The sequence below is a fragment of the Solenopsis invicta genome, chromosome 1 (genome assembly GCF_016802725.1).
Source record: "Solenopsis invicta isolate M01_SB chromosome 1, UNIL_Sinv_3.0, whole genome shotgun sequence".
NCBI classification, from domain to species: domain Eukaryota; kingdom Metazoa; phylum Arthropoda; class Insecta; order Hymenoptera; family Formicidae; genus Solenopsis; species Solenopsis invicta.
This window is the reverse complement of record NC_052664.1, coordinates 2,001,500-2,023,441: the sequence shown is the minus strand read 5'-3', so window position 1 is coordinate 2,023,441 and position 21,942 is coordinate 2,001,500. Positions and strand designations below refer to the sequence as shown.

At 26.6% G+C, this 21,942-nt stretch overlaps 2 protein-coding genes and 1 pseudogene across 2 annotated transcripts in view; all 3 read left to right on the top strand.

Moving 5' to 3' along the window:
• LOC105199688 (fatty acid synthase) overlaps positions 1 to 21,942 on the top strand; it is a 38,365-nt gene that overhangs the window by 2,010 nt on the left and 14,413 nt on the right. The window lies entirely within an intron of this gene.
• Positions 1,463 to 5,360, top strand: LOC120358707 (NADH-ubiquinone oxidoreductase chain 1-like). Its single transcript, XM_039453750.1, has 3 exons — positions 1,463 to 1,602; positions 3,997 to 4,068; positions 5,336 to 5,360. The coding sequence occupies exons 1-3, from the start codon at positions 1,463 to 1,465 to the stop codon at positions 5,358 to 5,360; spliced, it is 237 nt and encodes a 78-aa protein (XP_039309684.1).
• On the top strand, positions 5,679 to 6,832 carry LOC113005386 (annotated as a pseudogene).

Sequence of the window (21,942 nt, the reverse complement as noted above, 5' to 3'; positions counted from 1 at the left end):
AATACTATAACAATGATAATTGTTTTTACAATTTAAGAAATTATATTTTATTTTAATAAGCAAATTATTAACAAAAAGATAATAATTTCTAAATTATATTTATCCTGGATGTGTCTTTGCATCTCTTTGACGCACCATGTGAACATAGCGGACAAAACTCGCGTAATAGAAAAGAGCGGAATAGCGCTGATTGGTCGCTTCAATGACGCATTCTCTATCCCGCAGCTCTATTACGCATCGTGTGATTTCAGCCTAAGAATACACACACTGAAGAAGACTCCGTAGAGTCGGAACGTTTGTGTTCTTTATATACGAATAAACATGTATTATTAGCTATACGAACATCTACACCTTTTTGCTCGTCTCACTGGCCTTTTCAATTAATTGTTAAATTGCATACGAGCTTACCAGAATAGTTGTTAAATTAAAGAAATTTAAATAATTTGGCGGTATTTTAAATAGTTAGAGGAATTTGTTAGATAATTGGTAAGGGGCCCCATGTTAGGAGGGGCCTGGTAAAAGATTTTATATATTGTTTTAAAATTATTTTAATAGAAATTATATAATTGATAAATTTAAGTAAAATTAAAATTCAAATCGAAATGTAGAGTTGTCAGGAGTATAATGAATTACATTTTATTAATAATAAAATAATATTATAATTTTAATAATTATAATAAAAAAGGATTTAATAGTAAATTTATTAAATTTAATGAGTTGAAATTTAAATAAAATATGTACAAATTGCCCGTCATTTTCATTAGTAATGTAAGTGAAAAAAGTCGTAACAAAGTAAGTGTATAGGAATATGTATTTAGAGTAAATTTATTATGTGGTTAATTAGGTGAGATTGGGGTTATTTAATATTTGAAGAAATTGAATATCTAATTGATTATAAGATTTAAGAAAATAGGATTGTTTAATAATTAAAATTATATATTAAGTATATAGGTTATATTACAAAAAATTAAGTAATTAAATTAAATTAGAGAGAAGGTAATGTAAATGAAAAGGGTAATATGAAGAAAAGGAAATTTTAATTATTGTACCTTTTGTATCAGGGATTCTTAAAGTAGTAATTTTATATAAAAATTTTCTTGAAATTAAAAGAGCGAATAGATTATTTTAGTTAATGTGGAATTATTATTAAAAATAGTTTATTAGAGAAAATGTTTTATTCAATTTTAATAATATCAAGTTTTTTTAAATTAAATTAAATTTATAATTAATTATTTATATTGTTTATTTGATAAAAATTATTAATAGTGAATAAAATTAATATAATAAATTATTCAAATAAATTATGGGATAAACTATAATTTAAATTTTAAAAAGTTAAGTGTAATTGAGTTAGAGATTTATAAAAATTATAATAATATTAGAAATATTTTAATTTTATAGAAAAATTTTAATAATTTATATTAGTTTGATAATAACTATTATAGGATATATGTTTTTAATAATGGACAGGTCATCCAGTTCAATATATTCATTAATTGGCTCTATTCGAGTTATTTCTCAAGTTTTATCATATGAGGTTAGGTTTATTATAATTATTTTGATTTTAATAATTTTAAGAGACAGGTATTCTTTTGTGGATTTTATTAAATGACAAAGTTATTTTTGATATATATTAATATTAGTTCCTTTATTTTCAGTATTTTTTATTAGAATATTAGCTGAATTAAATCGGACCCCTATAGATTTTGTTGAGGGTGAGTCTGAATTAGTTTCGGGATTTAATATTGAATATTTTAGGGGGGGGATTTGCATTAAGTTTTATAGCGGAATATGGTATCATTGTTTTTTTTAGGTATTTAATTTTAGTTATATTTACTGATTTAATGTATTCATTATATATATATATATTAATGTCATATTGTTTTTAATTATTTTTATACGAGGCATGTTGCCTCGTATACGGTATGGTGAATTAATATATTGACTGATTGTGACAAATGGCGCTTTGATAGGTTGCGCCCCTGCTCAAGTTAAAAGGATAAAGGCATTAATGAATATTCAAAACAATAGATGATTAAGGGGTAAAAAGGAAAAAAATGGCATATAAATTTTTTGCAGGGGAGTAGAGTATATAGAATTAAAATTGAAGTTAGGAGGGCAATTACACCCCCTAGTTTGTTAGGGATAGATCGTAAGATGGCATAGGCAAAAAGAAAGTATCATTCAGGTTGAATGTGAATAAGGGCAATTATAGGGTTGGCAGGAATAAAATTGTCAGGGTCTCTAAATATATATGAGTATTGGAGAATAATTAGAGTAAAGATAATAAGACATAAAATAAATCCTAGGAGATTTTTAAATGAAAAGTAAATATAAAAAGGGATTTTATAAAGATTTCTATTTGTTCCTAGGGGGTTAGATGATCCTGTTTCATGGAGAAAGAAAAGGTGTATGATAATATTACTATAAATAGGATAATAAATGGGAGGAAGAAATGAAAAGAAAAAAAAATCGATTAAGTGTTGCATTATTAATTGAAAATTCTCCTCAGATTCATTCAACAATTATTGTTCCTAAGTATGGGATGGTGGAAACTAGATTAGTGATAACTGTGGCTCCTCAAAAAGATATTTGTCCTCAGGGTAAGACATAACCTAGGAGTGCTGTTGCTATGGAAATAAAGAAAATGGTTACTCCAATTATTCATGTGTGAATTAATTTAAAGGAAGAGTAATATATGCCTCGGGCAATGTGGGTGTATATATACAAATGAAAAAAAATGTTGCTCCATTAATATGGATATTATGTATAAGTCATCCATTTGAAATATTTTGTATAATATGAATAATACTGTTAAAGGCATGAAAGATATTGGGGCAATAGTGAATGGATAAAAAAAAACCTTTAATAATTTGAATAAATAGAAATAATTCTAGTAAAAATCCGTAATTTCATCAGTAAGAAATGTTTGTTTGGAGTGGGGAGTTTTAAGAGTAAAGATTTTATTAAATCTATAATATTGTTCATATAAATAAGTAGCGGCGGACGGGCAAAGATAGAAATAATTAAGTTTTCGAAGGGAAGAGGATTTGGTAGAGCAGCTTTTAATAACAAAGAATAGGATAATAAGAAAGTAAATTATACTTAAAAGAGTAAAATTGTTAAAGGGATAGTTAAAAATATTGAAGATACTTTGAAATAATGGGGAATCGATTAAAAAGAGATTATTTGTTTTATATGTATAGTAAAAATTGTATTTAAATAAATTTAAGAAGAAAATTAATAGGATTAGTGTATTTAAAAATTTATTAATAGTTAGGGAGAAGAAAAAAATGAATTTATTTTGTTCATTGGAGATTAAACCAGCGAAATAAAGAAAACAAATTAATAGTCCTCTAATTATTATTATAAAAAATATAATGGAAAACATAAAGTTATAGGATTGGATAGATAAAGTTAAACAAATTATGAGGGCATAGATGATTAGAGAAATAATTAAGGATGGATAGGTATGATGGATAGATTTTATATTAATAAAGAAAAGAATTATTAAAAATATAATTATTGAATAGTTTAATAAATGGGATAATTTTATCATATGAGTAATATATAAATGATACTTAGAGTTAGCGGGGCCGGGGGGTTGGGTTTGATGTAATTTTTTGAAATAGAGATTATAATAAAAGTATATTAAAGTAAATAAATAAAAATTTTTATTTACAAAAAATAGTTTATATAGAATATTAATTTTGGAGGTTAAAGATATGATAAATTTAAAAATTATTTTTTTGAAGTTTTAATAGATAAATATATATTTTTAATTTACAAAATTAATGTTTTTTTTTAAACTAAAAAACTAATTTTTATTGATATATTATTTTATGGGCAATTGATAATTTTAGTAATATTATTTGTTATTTTTATATATAAATATATGTTATTTATTAATGTTAATTGAATTGATAGTTATAAGAATTTTTTTATTAATATTTTTATTAATATTTTAGTTTTTAGAATAATTAATTTGGAGTTTTATTTGATTTATTATTTAGTATTTAGAATTTGTGAGGGGGTCCTAGGTTTGAGATTATTAGTAATTATTGTTCGGTTTTGTGGGAGGGATTTATATTATATATTTAATATTAGGAAATTTTAAACATATGTTCAAATTTTTTGTAATAATTTTTTTTATAAATTTTATAATAATTAAAAATAAAATAGGTATATTTTATTAAAATTTAAATTTTTGGTTTGTTTTATAATATTATTTACTTATATATTCAAGGATTTGGTTTGAGGCGGTATTCTATATAAACTATTTTTATATATTGGGGTTGAGTATTATTCGATTTGATTAGTAATTTTAAGAATTTGGATTGTAGGGTTAATAATGATATGTCTGAGTAAATGAAATAGTAAATTAATATTTATATTTATTAATCTGTTAGTATTATTAATGATATTTTTTTATCTCTAGATTTATTGATATTTTATTTATTATTTGAAATTAGGTTAATTCCTACTTTTTTTTTAATTATTTATTGGGAGGGAAATATGGAACGACTTAGGGCTTCCTATTATTTGATAATATATATGTTATTAATTTCCTTTCTTTTATTAATTTATATTATAAAAATTTATATATTCATATAGGTTGAGGTTAACATTTAGATTATTAAGGGGTATTTTGTATATATATAATTATAGATTAGGGGGATTTTTAATAAGTTATATAGTTTTTTATATTAAAATACCTATGTATGTAGTTCATATTTGATTGCTTAAGGCCCATGTGGAGGCTCCTGTTTATGGGTCTATAATTTTAGCAGTAGTGTTATTGAAGATGGGAAGATATGGTTTAATTCGATTGTTAGAAGTATTTGTTTATATAAGAATAAAATTTACTTATTTTATTTCAAGGTTAAGAATTATTGGGAGGGTAATAGTAAGAATTTTATGTTTGGTTCAGGTAGATATAAAAAGATTAGTAGCTTATTTTTCAGTAGTAAATATGAATATGATATTATGTGTTTTAATAACTATACATAAATTAGGAGTTTTGGGGAGATATATTATAATAATTTCTCATGGATTATGTTCCTCGGGCTTATTTTATATGGTAAATGTATTTTATGAGCGAAGGGAGAGGCGATTATTAATTTTTAATAAGGGAATAATGAGTAAATTATCTTCAGTGATGTTGTGGTGACTTTTATTATGTGTTGCTAACTTTTCTTTTCCTTTTTCATTAAATTTTTTTAGGGAATTAATAATTTTAATGGTTATTTTAAATTGAAATTTGTATATAATTATTTATTTAATAATAATTTGTTTTATAAGGGCTTATTCTTTATATTTATTTTTTTATGTTCAGCATGGGGGAAAAAGATATGGACTAGTAAAATTTAATATGAGATTAGTAAAAGAATTTGTAGTATTAATTATACATTTTTACCCATTATTAATATTAATATTAAATTTAGTTATATTGATGTAAAATTAGAGAATTTAGGTAGTTTTAAAGAAAATATTATTTTGTGGAAATAACGATATACTTATTTAGTATCTTAAATTATTATAATTAATATTTATATATATTGTATTTTCATAGTTTTAGGTTTTGTTTTTATATTTAACTTAAGGATTTTATTATATTATTATGATTTTAGGATGATGATAGAGTGAATATTTTTAAGTTTTAGATCTATAAATATAGAGTTAATTTTTTTATTAGATTGGGATAGAAGAATATTTATTAGGGTAATTTTTTTAATTTCCTCAATAATTATGATTTATGGGATAGGGTATATAGAGGGGGAAATGTTTTTAAAGCGATTTAATTATTTAGTTGTATTATTTATTTTTTCAATAGTTTTAATAATTATCAGACCTAATATTATTAGGATTTTATTTGGGTGGGATGGGTTAGGATTAGTTTCTTACTGGCTAGTAATTTATTATCAAAATTACGTATCCTATAATTCAGGAATAGTAACGGTTTTATGTAATCGAGTAGGAGATGTGGGGATCTTAATAATAATTGGTTTAATATTGGTTAGAGGAAGGTGAAATATTTGATCATTAAGGATGGGAAAATTATTATTATTTATAATATCCTTAGCGGCAATTAGAAAGAGGGCTCAAATTCCTTTTTTAACTTGATTACCAATAGCAATAGCAGCTCCTACTCCTGTATCAGCTTTAGTTCATTCCTCAACATTAGTAACTGCGGGAGTTTATTTGATGATTCGCTTTAATAAATTTTTATTGGAGAGGGGGGGGGTAGGAGTTTATTTATTTTTTTTATCTGTATTGACAATATTAATAGCGGGAATTGTAGCTAATGTGGAGAATGATTTGAAGAAAATTATTGCTATCAACTTTAAGACAGTTGGGATTAATAATAATAATTTTGAGTTTAGGATTTAGAATAGTAGTTTTTTATCATTTATTGACACATGCTATTTTTAAATCTTTATTGTTTATATGGGCGGGGATTATAATTCATTCTATAATAAATAATCAAGATATTTGTTTATTAGGGAACCTAAATGAAATTATTTCTTTTACTATAATAAGATTTTATATTTTTAATTTAGCTTTATGCGGGATGCCTTTTATTTCAGGATTTTATTCTAAGGATTTGTTTATAGAGCTAATTTATAGGTATAAAGTTAATGTGTTGATACTAATGTTGATTGTAGTTTCTTTAATGTTTACAGTTTCTTATTCATCTCGATTATTTTATTATTTATTTTTTAATAATTTTAAATTTCGCAGATAATATAATTTTAGGGACAGAAAAATAATAAATATATCTATAATTAGGTTAGTAATAATAAGAATTTTAATTGGATCTTTAATAAATTGAATATTTTTTAATAATTTATATATTGTTCATTTAGATTTTAGAGTTAAAATTATTACTTTAGTTGTTTGAATTATGAGAATTTCTTTTGGGCTTATAATTAGAGTCGTTAGGAAGTATTTAATTAAGGGTTTTAATTTGGTTTATTTTTTAAGATTAATATGATTTTTAAATTATATGTATATATGGGGCTATAAGCCAGTGAACAAGTTAGGGGTGGGGATGTATTATGTTGACAAAGTTTGAATTGAATTTATAAGAAAAAATATAAGTTTTTATATTGTTCAGTATAAAAAATTTATATTTAACTATAAAATTTATATATTTGGTTTTGTTCTTATTTATTTCAGTTTAATAATGAAATTATTAATTTAATTTAAATAGCTTATCGATAAAGCATAATATTGAAGATATTAAGAAAATTAGATTAATTTTTAAACAAATTTAAAGAAATTATATTTATAATGAAAATATAATGTTTTAGTTAAACTACATTTAAAAGAAGTAATATGAGTTTATCATAATATATGAATCAGAAGTTTATATTAATTTACTTTAACTAAATGTTTAAATTTGAATTAAATTATTAACAATAATTTACCTGTATTTGGTTTTAGTTAATGAATTTCTTAAATTATAATTTAATCAATTTTTAAGGCGAAATTAAATGTAAAAGTTTACTTTAAGAAAATAAGTGATAATAATTTCTGAAAGAAGAAAAAGAATTAAAAACGATAGTTAATTAAATAAAAAAGGTGGTCGGGGGATTAAAATATATATAATTAATATAATTTTTAAATGCAATTTAAATGTTATAATTTTAACTAATATTCTGGGTATATTTAAATTTTTCAATCAATGGATTTTTCTGAATACTCAAAATAAAGTCCTAGTAGTAGTATGAGACGAATGAAAAATGAGGATATGATTATGGGAAGATTAAAGAATTTGAATAAGAAAATTAGAGGAATTAATAAAGTAATTTCAAAAATTAGAAAAATTAGTCTAATTAAAAAAAAATTGAATTCTGAAAGGAAGGCGATTTTTTGAAATTGGGTCAAATCTACATTCATCAAAAGGTGAAATTTTTTTTCGATCTTGAAAAGATTTTTTTTAAATTAGAAAATTTATCTAATTAGTAGGGTAGAGATTAATAATAAAATTAGTAAGAGATAAATTATTTGAATAATTATTTGTATTAAATACACTATATTTAAATATTTTAATTGGAAGTTAAATGTAATAAGTTATATTATATAAATAAAAGTTTAATATCTTCATCAGTAGATAGAGATATATAAAAATAATCATACTACATCTACAAAATGTCAATATAATACTGTTGCTTCAAAGCCAAAGTGATGGTGATTAGTAAAGTGGGAATATTTTATGCGTATAAAACAGGTAAGTAAGAATAAGGTTCCAATGATTACGTGAAGTCCGTGAAAGCCTGTTGCAATAAAGAAGGTTGATCCATAAATGGAATCTGCTAATATCAATTGATGAGTTAGAGAGCATAATACCTGTTAAACCGCCTACAGTAAATAAGAAGATAAATCCTATAGATAATCAAAGTGTGGGATTATAGTTAATTTTTATACCATGGAGAGTAGAAATTCATCTGAAGATTTTAATCCCTGTAGGAATAGCAATAACTATAGTTGCAGAAGTAAAATATGCTTGTGTATCTACATCTAGGCCAATAGTAAATATATGATGGGCCCATACAATAAATCCTGAAAAACCAATAGCGATTATAGCATAAATCATTCCTAAAGATCCGAAAGTTTCTTTTTTTCCTCTTTCACTTATAATAATGTGGGGGATTAATCCGGGGAGAATTAGAATATAAACTTCAGGGTGCCCAAAGAATCAAAATAAGTGTTGGTAAAGAATTGGATCGCCCTCTCCTGAGGGTTCCAATTCCAAAGAAAGAAGTATTTAAATTACGGTCAGTTAATAATATTGTAATAGCTCCAGCAAGATAGGGAGAGATAAAAGACGAAGAATAGCAGTAATAAGAATGGATCAGACTAGAAGAGGGATTTTGTCTATGGTAAAGTTTTTATGGTGTATGTTAATGATTGTAGAAATAAAATTAATAGCTCCTAAAATTGATGATATTCCGGCAATTTGTAGGGAAAAAATAGATAGGTCGATAGAGGCTCCACTGTGAAAAATATTGGAGGCTAATGGGGTAGATAGTTCATCCATTTCTAACGCCCATATTAATGAATCTTCTAATAATTAAAAGAGTTAGAGATGGGGGTAGGAGTCAAAATCTTATGTTATTTATTCGGGGGTAAGCTATATCGGGTGATCCTAGTATTAAGGAAACTAAAAAATTTCCAAATCCTCCAATTATGAAAGGTATAACTATGAAAAAAATTATAATAAAAGCATATCTAGTAACTAAGGAGTTATAAATTTGATCATTATTAATTAGTGAGTTACAAGACCCTAATTCTAATCGAATTATTATTCTTATAGATGAGCCAATTATTCCTGCTCAAATCGCAAGAATAAAGTATAAAATTCCAATATCTTTGTAATTAGTTGAGAAAAGTTATTTGTTCATAAAATAAAATAGAATGTTATGTCTGATTTAAGTAATAAATTGTAAATTTATTTAAGAAAATAAGATTTTCTAAATTATATTTTCTAACATTATATATTATAGTTTAAAGAAAATATTAAATTGCAAATTTAAAGTTATAAAATTTTATTGACATATAAAATTTATATATCAATAAGTATATGTATTAAACTTTGAAGGTTTATAGTTTAGTTTAACTTAAAATTTTAGAATAAAAATAAGATTAATGAAATAAATAAAGTTCTGTAGATAATAGAAGATTTAGGATGATTAATAAAAAATTTAAAGTTATGTAATTTTGATTTAAATTGGTAAAAGAAGATGGAAGAGATTATTATATTAGTATAAAATATAAAGTATAGTAAGAGATCTAAGTATTAATATAATTAGATTAATAAGATAGTCTGAGGTGTAAGAAAATAAAAAAATTTTGTATCATTTTATAAGAAAAAAGGAAAAGGGAGGCAGTCCTGCTATATTGAATATAAAAATTAAGGGTAGGAAATTTAAATATGTTTGGTAATAATTATGAGAGAGGAAATTATTATGAAAAAATATTTTAAAGTAATAAATTAGGTTAAATAAACTTAATGTAATAAAAGAGTAAAAGATAAAACATTTAAATCAGATGAAAATTTTAAAATAGATTAGAAATATTATTCAACCTGATTGGTTAATGGAGGAGTATGAGGGAAGTATTTTAAAATTAGTTAGGTTGATTATTAAGTAAGGGGGTAAGATAGAGCATATGATGATAATAGTGTAAATTAAAATTAGATTTAATTTAATTAGAGAAATTATATAAAAGGGGATAATTTTTTATTATTGTTAGAAAAAGAAATAGGGAGTGTCAGTTTATGAATTTAGAAATTAGGGGTAATCAAAGATGAAATTGGGGAATCCTTAATTTTATTAGAAGGGCTATAATGAGAAAAAAGTTGTTGATATTGGGATATATAAATAGATTATTTAAGATTAGAGAATAAATAATTAAAAAGGAGATGATAGTTTGGATAAAGAAATAAAAAAAAATTATTTTTTTATTTTTAATGGAGAAGTTAAGAATAAAGATAAAGAGAAAATTATTGATTTCTATAAAAAATCAAATTATTAATAAATCAGTGGAAAATAAGGGTAGGATGGATGAAATAAATAAATTAGTAGGAATAAAATATTTAGAAAATAAAATAAAAATAATAATAATATAAAGAATAATTAATTAATTTGAAAAATCAATATTAAAAATAATATAATTTTTAGTTTAAAATATATATAATATATTTTAATGTAAGAGGCATAAACATTTTTGAAATTTTTAGAAATAGTTTCATTCTATTAGATATAAATATGTTAAATAATAAAAGTATAAATATTATACATAATTTATTTTATCAAAGTAGTCCTTTATTCAGGCATATCATTAAAAGTTTATTTTATATATAGTGTAAATAAGAGAGTATAGACTCTATATTTAGGGTATGAACCAAAAAGTTTTTTTTTTAGCTTACTTATATTTTTAAAAAATTTTATAGATTTAAAATATATAATTAAGAAGTTATTATTAATGGATACGTAAGAAACATTCTAGTTTAAAGAAAAATGTTTCATTTACATTGAAAAGATTTGAGAAAAAAGTAAAAATTTTAGATAAAAAGTTGAAGATTGTTTTTAGTTAATAAAAAAATATATATATAAAATTAAAAATGGATTTTGTTAATTTTTTTTTAATTCATTAAGTTTATTGATTAATATATTAATTTTAATTACAAAAATTTTTTATATAACTTAAGACATTAAGTTTTATTTATCTATAAATAAAAATAGAAAGGTTATTAAGATAGATTAAAAATCAAAAAGAGGAATTATTAATACTTAATAATTAGAGGGTTTTTGTATTTTATTTTTTTAAAATTTATATAATCTTATTTTAATTTTTTATTTTAATTGTAATTTTAATAATTTTATTAATAATAAAATATTTTAATATAATTAAAATATTTGAATAAAAGTTAGTTAGTAAAAATTAAATTTATAAAATTTAATTTTTATTTAAAAAGTTTATTTTATAATTATAATATAAATAAAATTTTAAGAGAAATTTATTTAAATAATCAAATCATATTATTAATATTTATATTAATTATAATCATGAAAATGAAAAATAGTAATTTATAAGAATAATAATAAACTTAGTGCCAGGAATTGCGGTTATACATAAATTGTTTGTAATTTTGAATTATATATAAATTTAAGGTTTTTAAATAATTAAATTTAATTTTGAATGGTGAAATATTAAGATTAAGTAGGGATTATATAAAAATTTAAATAGATGAGGTTTAAAAAATTAAGTATATAAATTAGGATTAGATACCCTATTATATTAACTATTATATTAAACTAAGTAAATTAGAGATTAAAAATTAAATTAAAGAAATTTAAATAATTTGGCGGTATTTTAACTAGTTAGAGGAATTTGTTAGATAATTGGTAATCTACTATTAGGAGGGGCCTGATAAAAGATTTTATATATTGTTGTTTTAAAATTATTTTAATAGAAATTATATAATTGATAAATTTAAGTAAAATTGAAATTCAAATCAAAATGTAGAGTTGTCAGGAGTATAATGAATTACATTTTATTAATAATAAAATAATATTATGATTTTAATAATTATAATAAAAAAGGATTTAATAATAAATTTATTAAATTTAATGAGTTGAAATTTAAATAAAATATGTACAAATTGCCCGTCATTTTCATTAGTAATGTAAGTGAAAAAAGTCGTAACAAAGTAAGTGTATAGGAATATGTATTTAGATTAAATTTATTATGTGGTTAATTAGGTAGGATTAGGGTTATTTAATATTTGAAGAAATTGAATATCTAATTGATTATAAGATTTAAGAAAGTAGGATTGTTTAATAATTAAAATTATGTATTAAGTATATAGGTTATATTATAAAAAATTACATAATTAAATTAAATTAGAGAGAAGGTAATGTAAATGAAAGGGGTAATATGAAGATAAGGAAATTTTAATTATTTTACCTTTGTATCAGGGATTATTAAAGTAGTAATTTTATATAAAAATTTTCTTGAAATTAAAAGAACAAATAGATTATTTTAGTTAATGTGTCGATGTCAATTCAACAAAATGTTTCATTGTATCCGCCAGGTATCGATCATGTAACTTTCCCTAGGGCGGAAAGGTGAAATTTTTCGCCATTGAAGTTAATGGCAAAATTTTTCACTTTTTACATTTCCGTTCTAAGGAAAATTACATGATCACTACCCAAAAAATAATAATGAAATTGACACCGAAATCATAAATATTCTAAGTAACAAGCTGACGTTGTTTATCGTCGTTTTTGACGTCAAAATATCGACGACAAATAACGTTAACTAACCATCAGGTATACATTACCAATTACAGTTAGATTAAATTAGCAGGTTGTACGGTCAACGGAAGAAAGGTTGCAGCACACAATACATTTTTGTTGCAGTTTTATTAGATAAATATTATATGTATTATATTAAACATAATAAAATAAAGATTGCACAAAAGACTAAAGAGATATTTAACAAAATAAAATATTTATTATAATAAAAAATACATTTTTAAAAATGCAACAAAGAAAAACGAATTCTTTAAATGTATGAAAAATAACTATAGAACTATATATTAGATATAGAAGAAAATGACAAAAAAAAAGAGTATCAGACTATCGGATCTGTACTAGTATTCAGATCCAAAATAGAATAAAATAGTTTGGGACGATTTGTTTAAATTGTACATGACTTATTTTTAACAGTTATCCTTAAAATTAAGGGGAAGAAAATAAGTTCTCAGGATTCGAAAGCTTTCGATCTCGTAGCGTCAGATAAAACAGCTAATAAAACAGCAAATTTTTAGCCAAGTTATTTTACATCGCAAACATGCCAGGTATGTTTAGCAAAGAATGACACACAATTCTTGTCTTAAGGAATATAACTTTTTCTTAAAATCCTAAAACAATAGGGCATTTGTATCAAGGATCAAGAATCGACAATGACACAGCAAGCGCAAATCAAAATATATATAGTCGTTTTGCAATGAGTTGTTAGTCGTTGATCAGATATTGGAAACGGAATTAAGTTATAATCGTGTTATAAGGCAAATACAACTGTGTTATTTGTAATTATAAACTATATTATTTCATTTTAGATATAAATTTGCTACGATTAACGATTCATGACTCCCAAATAGCCATACTGTTGAATTACGACTAAAGTACTCATTGTAAAACGGCCATTAGAAACCACTTGAGAGAACCTTTTGAGTAGAATCATGATAATAAAATTAATAATGGTAATTTTGGAAAAAATACGTACAGGCCTATTCTCTGACATCGTGCACTTATATGCAGGCACACACGTTATATACTTTAGCCAGCTTCTTTTATAGCTGTGGCTATCTTTCGAAACGTACAATTTTACTTCAATTCCTTTTTTACAAGAAACAATAGTCTGCAACAGAATAATAATTTCACATTAGAATAGAAAACACATTACCTTAAATATGTGCATAATAGTAACAATTATTGAAGAGATACAGAACAATCACATATTAAAAATATGCTCAAAAAGTAATAATTTAATTTATTTATTCTATTACAATATATAATTTATGATAAAACAAGAGATTACCTGTGATATAAAGCAATATATGCAGATACACGTGGTATACTTTAGCCAGCTTCTTATAGTTGCGACTACGTTTCGAAACATACAACTTAATTTCAATTTCTTTTTTACAGGAAACAATAATAATAGTCTACAACAGAATAACAATTTCAGATAGTAACAACGATTGAAGAGATACAGAACAATAATGTATTACAGATATGTTTAAATAGTAATAATTTAATTGATTTATTTTGTCATAATATATAATTTATAATAAAAAAGAATTACCTGTGATATAAATTACCTGTGATGCAGACACACGTGGTATACTTTAGCCAGCTCCTTATAGTTGCGACTACGTTTCGAAACTTTCTTTTTTACAGGAAACAATAATAATAGTCTGCAACAAAATAATAATTTCACATTGGAATAGAAAACACATAACCTTAAATATGTGCACAATAGTAACAATTATTGATGAGATGCAGAACAATCATATATTAAAAATATGTTTAAAAAGTAATAATTTAATTAATTTATTTTGCTATAATATATAATTTATGATAAAAAAAAGGAGGATTACCTATATAAAGCGATGATACACGTTGTACACTTTTGTCCACTTTAGCCGGCCGGTACCAAGGTAGGGACGAAAGACGAAAAGAGGTTAAAAGAGCATACCGCGGTGTGGCGACGTACCGCACCGCGGCGCTTTTCACTGCAACTCTCGCGAGTATCGAATTGGTATCAAATTGACAACAAATGGATATTCAATAAAAACAAGGAAAAACATTGAAAATCTTGAAAGAAACATTATATTCCTACCAAACACAACGTTACATTCCTGCCTGCACCAAACGTAACAAACACGTCGCTGTGACGTGCTAACTCGTCGCATGTTACGTCTCAGCGACGTCTCAACTGGTGTTTGAAACGTAATTGAGACGTCGCTGAGACGTAACTAACATCCCCATTTCTGGTGACAGCGACGTTGTAATGACGTGTATTTTGTGACTTATGCACTAATTGTGACCTGAAAATTATCGACGAATTTTGAAAAATTAAGGTTGGTTTTTACTGCATTATGTACGTAAAATACGTGCTAGATAAAATGTATAATAGTTTTACACTGAGAGAAGAGAATGATTGCAATTACCATAATTCAACTGTAATTTATAGTGGTTTTGGGTGCAATCTATAAATAAATTATAGTAATTCTGAATTATAATATTCTACTTTTTATGTATGGTTACATCTATTATGTTTATAATGGTTCCAAATATTGGAAGTTTAAAAAGGTTAGTTTTAATCACATAGTAAATTAAAACATCTTCCACTTGATTTCATTTTCAAGGGAATTCATCAGAAAAATTATTCTACTCTAATAGAACATCGGTGAAAAATCTTATAATGCTCCGCCTTTTATACCATTTACGTGTTTTCTTTCTTACAAGAAAATGCCATAATAACCATCTAGTGACGGTTTCGTGTACTACTATACGCAGAGAAAAAAGTATTTGTGACTATAATTGCATGGTTAAGGAAATTATTATGAGAGATGCATCGGATAGTAATTTTTACCAGATAGCCGGATACCGCGATAGTATTTCCCAACTGTACATTACTCTACGTAACGTTTTCACAATTACGTATTAAATATAATTACATTAAATGAAAAACATCATTTTTTAAAAATGAAATGTTATTTATCTTTAAAATATAAATCATAATACAAAAGAAAATTCAACAAATAGCTAATTAATTAAAACATTCAAATTATTTAGTTACGTCGCAGCGACGTGCACAAGACGTATCATATTTTCTGCGACTTTGTGATCAAAACAGCACGTCTCTGTTACGTCCGGTGCAGACAGGGATGTAACGTAAATGTTAGTTGTAATTTCCCACTCAACAATATAACTGTTATATAACACTTGTTATATAACAGTTACATTGTTGAGTGGGAAATTACAACTAACATTTACGTTACATGTAACGTGATGTTTGCTGGGTTGTATTATTACTGCTACCAACCAATACGAATATCATGACATCGAAATAATCACAAAATATTTGAGATTTTGATGTTCAATAACCCGGAAAAATCACATCGATGAAATTTGATCAAATCGATATCGATTCAACATCGGTTCGATGTATCATTCCTCACTGGGATATGGGTATTAGAGAATAATTAAAGTAAAGATAATAAGACATAGAATAAAACCTAGAAGATCTTTAAATGAAAAGTAAATATGAAAGAGGAATTTATAAAGATTTCTATTTGTTCCTAGGGAGTTAGATAATCCTGTTTCATGGAGAAAAAAAGGTGTATGATTACTATAAATAGGATATTAAATGGGAGGATAAAATGAAAAGAAAAAAAATCGATTAAGTGTTGCATTATGAATTGAAAATCCTCCTCAGATTCATTCAACAATTATTGTTCCTAAGTATGGGATGGTGGAAATTAGATTATAATCTAATAGTAATAGTTATTACTATAGTAATAACTGTGGCTCCTCAAAAAGATATTTGTCCTTAGGGTAAGACATAACTTAAGAATGCTGTTGCTATCAAAATAAAGAAATGGTTACTCCAATTATTCATGTGTGAATTAATTTAATGGAAGAGTAATATATGCCTCGGGCAATGTGGGTGTATATACAAATGAAAAAAAAATTTTGCTCTATTAATATGGATATTATGTATAAGTCATCCATTTGAAATATTTTGTATAATATGAATAATACTGTTAAAGGCTTCATGCCTTTAGGGTATTGGGGCAATAGTGAATGGATAAAAAGAAACCTCTAATATAGTAATTTGAATAAATAGAAATAATCCTAGTAAAGATCCGTAATTTTATCAGTAAGAAATATTTGTTGGGGTGGGGAGTTTTAAGAGTGAAGATTTTATTAAATCTATAATTTTGTTCATATAAATAAGTAGGGGCGGACGAGCAAAGATAGGATTAATTAAGTTTTCGAAGGAAAGAGGATTTGGTAGAGCAGATTTTAATAATAGAGAATAGGGTAATAAGTAGGTAAATTATTACTTAAAAGAGTAAAATTGTTAAAGGGATAGTTAAAAATATTGAAGATATTTTGAAATAATGGGGAATTGATTAGAAAGAGATTATTTGTTTCAAATGTATAGTAAAAATTGTATTTAAATAAATGTAAGAAGAAAATTAATAGGATTAGTGTATTTAAAAATTTATTAATAGTTAGGGAGAAGGAAAAAATGAATTTATTTTGTTCATTGGAGATTAAACTAGCGAAATAAAGAAAAATAATTAATAGTCCTCTAATTATAAAAAATATAATGGAAAATATAAAGTTGTAAGATTGGACAGATAAAGTTAAACAAATTATTAGAGCATAGATGATTAGAGAAATAATTAAGGAGATAGGATGGATAGATTTTATATTAATAAAGAAAAGAATTATTAATAAAATAATTATTGAATAGCTTAATAAATGGGATAATTTTATTATATGAATAACATATAAATGATACTTAGAGTTGGCGGGGTCAGGGCCGGCGTAAATTTTTTGCATGTGTGGAATAATTAACGGTTGGTGGGGGAAAAGGGGGGGGGAAATCTGATTAAAGTTAAATTTAAATTTAAAAAAAAAATTTATATATTATGTACAAAATAAAGTACACATTCTTTTATAATTTTTTATTCAATGCAAATGTAGCTTTTCGAACATTATTTTTACATATGAATTCGTTTACAAGTTCTTCTAAATTTATTGATTTAGCCTCTTTTTTAAAAATATAAATTGTGTCAATGCTATTTAAACGATTTTGAAGCATTGTCGAACGTAAGTAATTTTTTAATCGTCTTTATGCTGAAAACGATCGTTTGCAGGTACAAGCTGATCCTGGTATAACCAATAATAATTTAATTAATTTTATAAACTCCGGCGTAATGTTTAAAATTAATAAACTACATTTTAAAAAGTTAACTACTTTAAAAAGTTAACTCCTTCAAACTACTGGCTTTAATTTTGCGATTACGCATAATGTCCAAACAGATTTCACGGTGCAATTTTAATCTATTAGAATCGAAATGATTTTCTTTGTCAGTACCTCTATTATAAAAACTAATTATGAACGCATTGTCTAATTTGCTACCAATTATATAACGCTCACATTTTCTTACAAACGACAGTGTTGTATTTTCAAATCTGTCTTTCAAAGAACAAAGAGTTTGGTTCATAATTTCAAAAAACATTTTTCTGTAATAATCTTTAGGCTGCTGGAAATTAACTTCATTATAAGAATTTTGAAATTTATATCGCCTAGGATTCTTTCTTGGCTTTTTAATTTCTGGTTCCTCAATTCCAAATTCTGTTTTTTCTACATTAATATTATCCCAGACAGAATCGAATTTTGTTTTTCGCATTTGCTTTAAACTGCTCGTGACTAGTTCTACTTTCTCGTACGATTCATTAATGCATAATTCGTGCCCTTGTAGCTCTTTATTCAATATTTCAATTCTCTCGAAAATTGCAATTTTAGTATTTAATAAAAAGAAAAATTCAAATGATTGCACATAGTGTAAAAGTCCTTTTGCTTTTGTTGATGCACTGGCATCAATTTCTTTGTTTGAACTCGCTTGATAAAATAATTCTAACGCAGCTAAATAATTCTCCTTTAATCGGAGAGTTTTTAATGATTTCACTCTCATGCACCATCTAAAACAGTTTAATATTATAAATAACTTTAATTTTGTAATAAAAATGTAGCTCAAATAAAATAATAATAAGTAAATAAAATTTTTTGAAAAAGAATTTTCCTTGTGGGGCAGTAAGGCGTCAAATTTCGATTTCCATCCAATTGTAGGCTTTTAAATTGACATAATCGCTTTGGAGAATCTCTAATAAAATTAATTATTTTTTTAGCAAATCCAATGAAATTTCTTGCTGACGTTACATTTTCTAAAGCATCTTTCACAACTAAATTTAGCGAATGCGCTGAGCAGTGAACATATAAAGCACGTGGTTCAACTTCGAGTACGCGTGTCTGAAAACCTGTTATTCTTCCACTCATGTTGGACGCTCCATCATAACACTGCCCTCTCAAGTTGTTAATGCTTAGATCATATCAAATTAAAACATCTTGTAATATTTTACATAATGTTTCTGCCTTAGTATTATCTGTCTGATAAAAGCCCAAAAATATCTCTTGAATAGTCAGATCTTCTAAAACAATTCTCGCACATAATGATACTTGTTCCAGTCTAGAATTGTCTGCGGTCTCATCCATTATTATAGAAAATATTTTTAATGACATAATTAATTTAAGTTTTCCTTTTAAAACTTTATTAGCTATTAAATGTAATATCTCATTAATGATAACATGATGTAGCCACTTGCAATTTGTAGATCAATTTAGCCAAGCTTGTAATTTAGTTGAGTCTTCTGCTCTCATTTGTAAAAACTGTAGCAAATTAGAATTTTCATCCTGGTTTCCACGTATAGCTAATCCTTGTTGAGCTAGAGTATGTATTGTGCTAAATATTTTCTATAACGCTGTTTGAGCCGACATTATCTCAATCTGTTTTTGATTGCTTATATGTTCAATGACGCTTGTATTTTTTTGTAATTGTTTAATGCTATTAGAGATTTTTTGTAAAATTCGCTATTATCGTGCTTCTTCAGTCTTATAGATGCGTTTTTCCAAGTACAAAATTCATTTGTAACAAAAGCGTTTTGAGAATTTTGAGTATTTCTACTATTTATTTTTGGTAACTGTTTCTCATGTACATCAATACAAATGGAACAAAATGCTTTGTTTGAATAAAGTTTCAGCCAGGTATAAGTAGTTTGCCAACGTTGAAAACAATTTGAAATTACTGCTAAACATCTTCTTCTTCTTCACGTGCCCTGCCCGGTCCCCCGGACGTTGGTGATCACTCTGGCCATGGTGATTCTGTCCACCGCCATACGAAAGAGCTTCTCCGCCCTTCGCACCCTAGTCCATGCTCTAGTATTTCTTAGCCACGAGAGTTTCTTCCTTCCGATTCCACGTCGGCCCTCAATCCTTCCCTTTAGTATCAGTTGGAGGAGGCGGTATTTCTCCCCTCTCAAGACGTGACCAAGATATTCTATCTTCCTGCATTTGACCGTTATTAGCAACTCTCGTCGCGCACCTGATCTTCTCCAAACATCAGCATTTGTGACTCTATCAACCCAGGAGATTCTTAGCATACGTCTTATGACCCACATTTCGAAGGCTTCCAGACGGTTCAGCGTGCTCGTTTTGAGGGTCCATGCCTTCACACCGTATAACAATACCGACCAAACATAACACTTGACCATTCTCCGTCTTAGCCTCAGATTAAGGTTGTCTTCGCAAAAAAGAGCCCTCATCTTATTAAAAACGCCGCGACCAATCTCTAACCTACGCCTAACCCCCCGATCGGGGTCCTGGTACTCTGTAATCAGACAAGTACATGATCGACGCGACACGCTCTATCCTTACATCATCAAGGTGTAGTAGGGCGTTCTCATGGCTATCGCGGCTGAAGACCATCAACTTCGTCTTGTTTGTGTTGATATTTAATCCCATTCTTTGTCCAGCTTCTGAGATCCTATTTAGAAGTAGTTGAAAGTTCTCTATGCTATCGGCGATAATGACCGTGTTGTCTGCGGGGTGGGTCCCGATAGCGCACATCCCGATAGCACACAAACCACTCACAATGGCAGATCCCTAGAGATTTTCCGTAGGGTGGGTTAGATAAGTCAATATGATTGGTTGGTGGGCTATCGGGATGGGCGCTATCGGCACCAACCCTTGTCTGTGTATTTTATGGTGTTGATGTATACTCCATTTACCTTGATTCTGAGCTCTGTGTCACCTATAGCTTCCTTGAAGATCTTGTCTGCATAGAGATTCAACAAAAGGGGGGAAAGAATACACCCCTGCCTAACACCTCTTTGTATGTCCACCCTTGAGGTTGTCAAGTTTCTAATCTTTATTTCAGCTTTTTGCTGCCAGTATAGGTTTTTTATCACCCGGACATCCTTTTCGTCCACTCCAGCTTGACGGAAAAGCACAATAAGTTTGTTATGCAGGACCCGGTCGAATGCCTTCTCGTAATATATGAAAAATGCAAAGACATTTTTCTGGTGGTCTCGGCATTTTTGTAGGAGGACATTTGTCCTAAAGATTGCTTTACGTGTGCCGAAGGCACTTCTGAACCCAAATTGCGAGTCATCCAAGTCCCATTCACACTTTGACCTTATGCGAGCGTGGATTATGCGGAGGAATGTTTTCAGCATATGGCTCATGAGGCTGATCAGACGGAAATCCGCGCACCTTTTTGGCCTTTGCTTCTTCGGAATGATAACAAACGTTGGTATCAGCCATTCTTCTGGTATTACTCCGGTGTTGTATATCCTATTGAATAGTCCTAGTATCGTCTCTATGTTGTCCTCGTCTATTAATTTTATTAGTTCCATTGGAATCTCATATGGACCCGCGGCTTTCCCACTCCTGGCGGATGTGATGGCATGCAGCAGCTCCGATTAGAGTATAACACGGCCCTCCGGCTCCTCCGCTCCAGCTTGGATGTCCGATCTGGTGTCTTCGAAAAGCCCGGCCACGTACTCTTGCCAAGTACGTTTAATCTCGCGCTCCTCTAAGATGACCTTGTTCTGCTTATCGCATATAGACACGGGTACACGTCTTTTATATAAACTCGCCACTTTCTTCACCTTTCTGTGTATATTAAACGAGTCGTACCTCGATATAAGCCACTCTAGTTCTTCGCACTTCTCTTTCGTTTTGCTATCCTGATTTCCTTTTTGATCAGGGTTTGTACTCTCCTGTATT

Coding starts and splice junctions, on each gene's coding strand:
- LOC120358707 (XM_039453750.1), top strand. CDS start 1,463: ATGGACAGGTCATCCAGTTCAATATATTCATTAATTGGCTCTATTCGA. Junction 1,603..3,996: donor AGGTATTCTTTTGTGGATTT/TATTAAATGACA, acceptor TTTGGAGTTTTA/TTTGATTTATTATTTAGTAT. Junction 4,069..5,335: donor TTATTAGTAATTATTGTTCG/GTTTTGTGGGAG, acceptor TTTTATGTTCAG/CATGGGGGAAAAAGATATGG.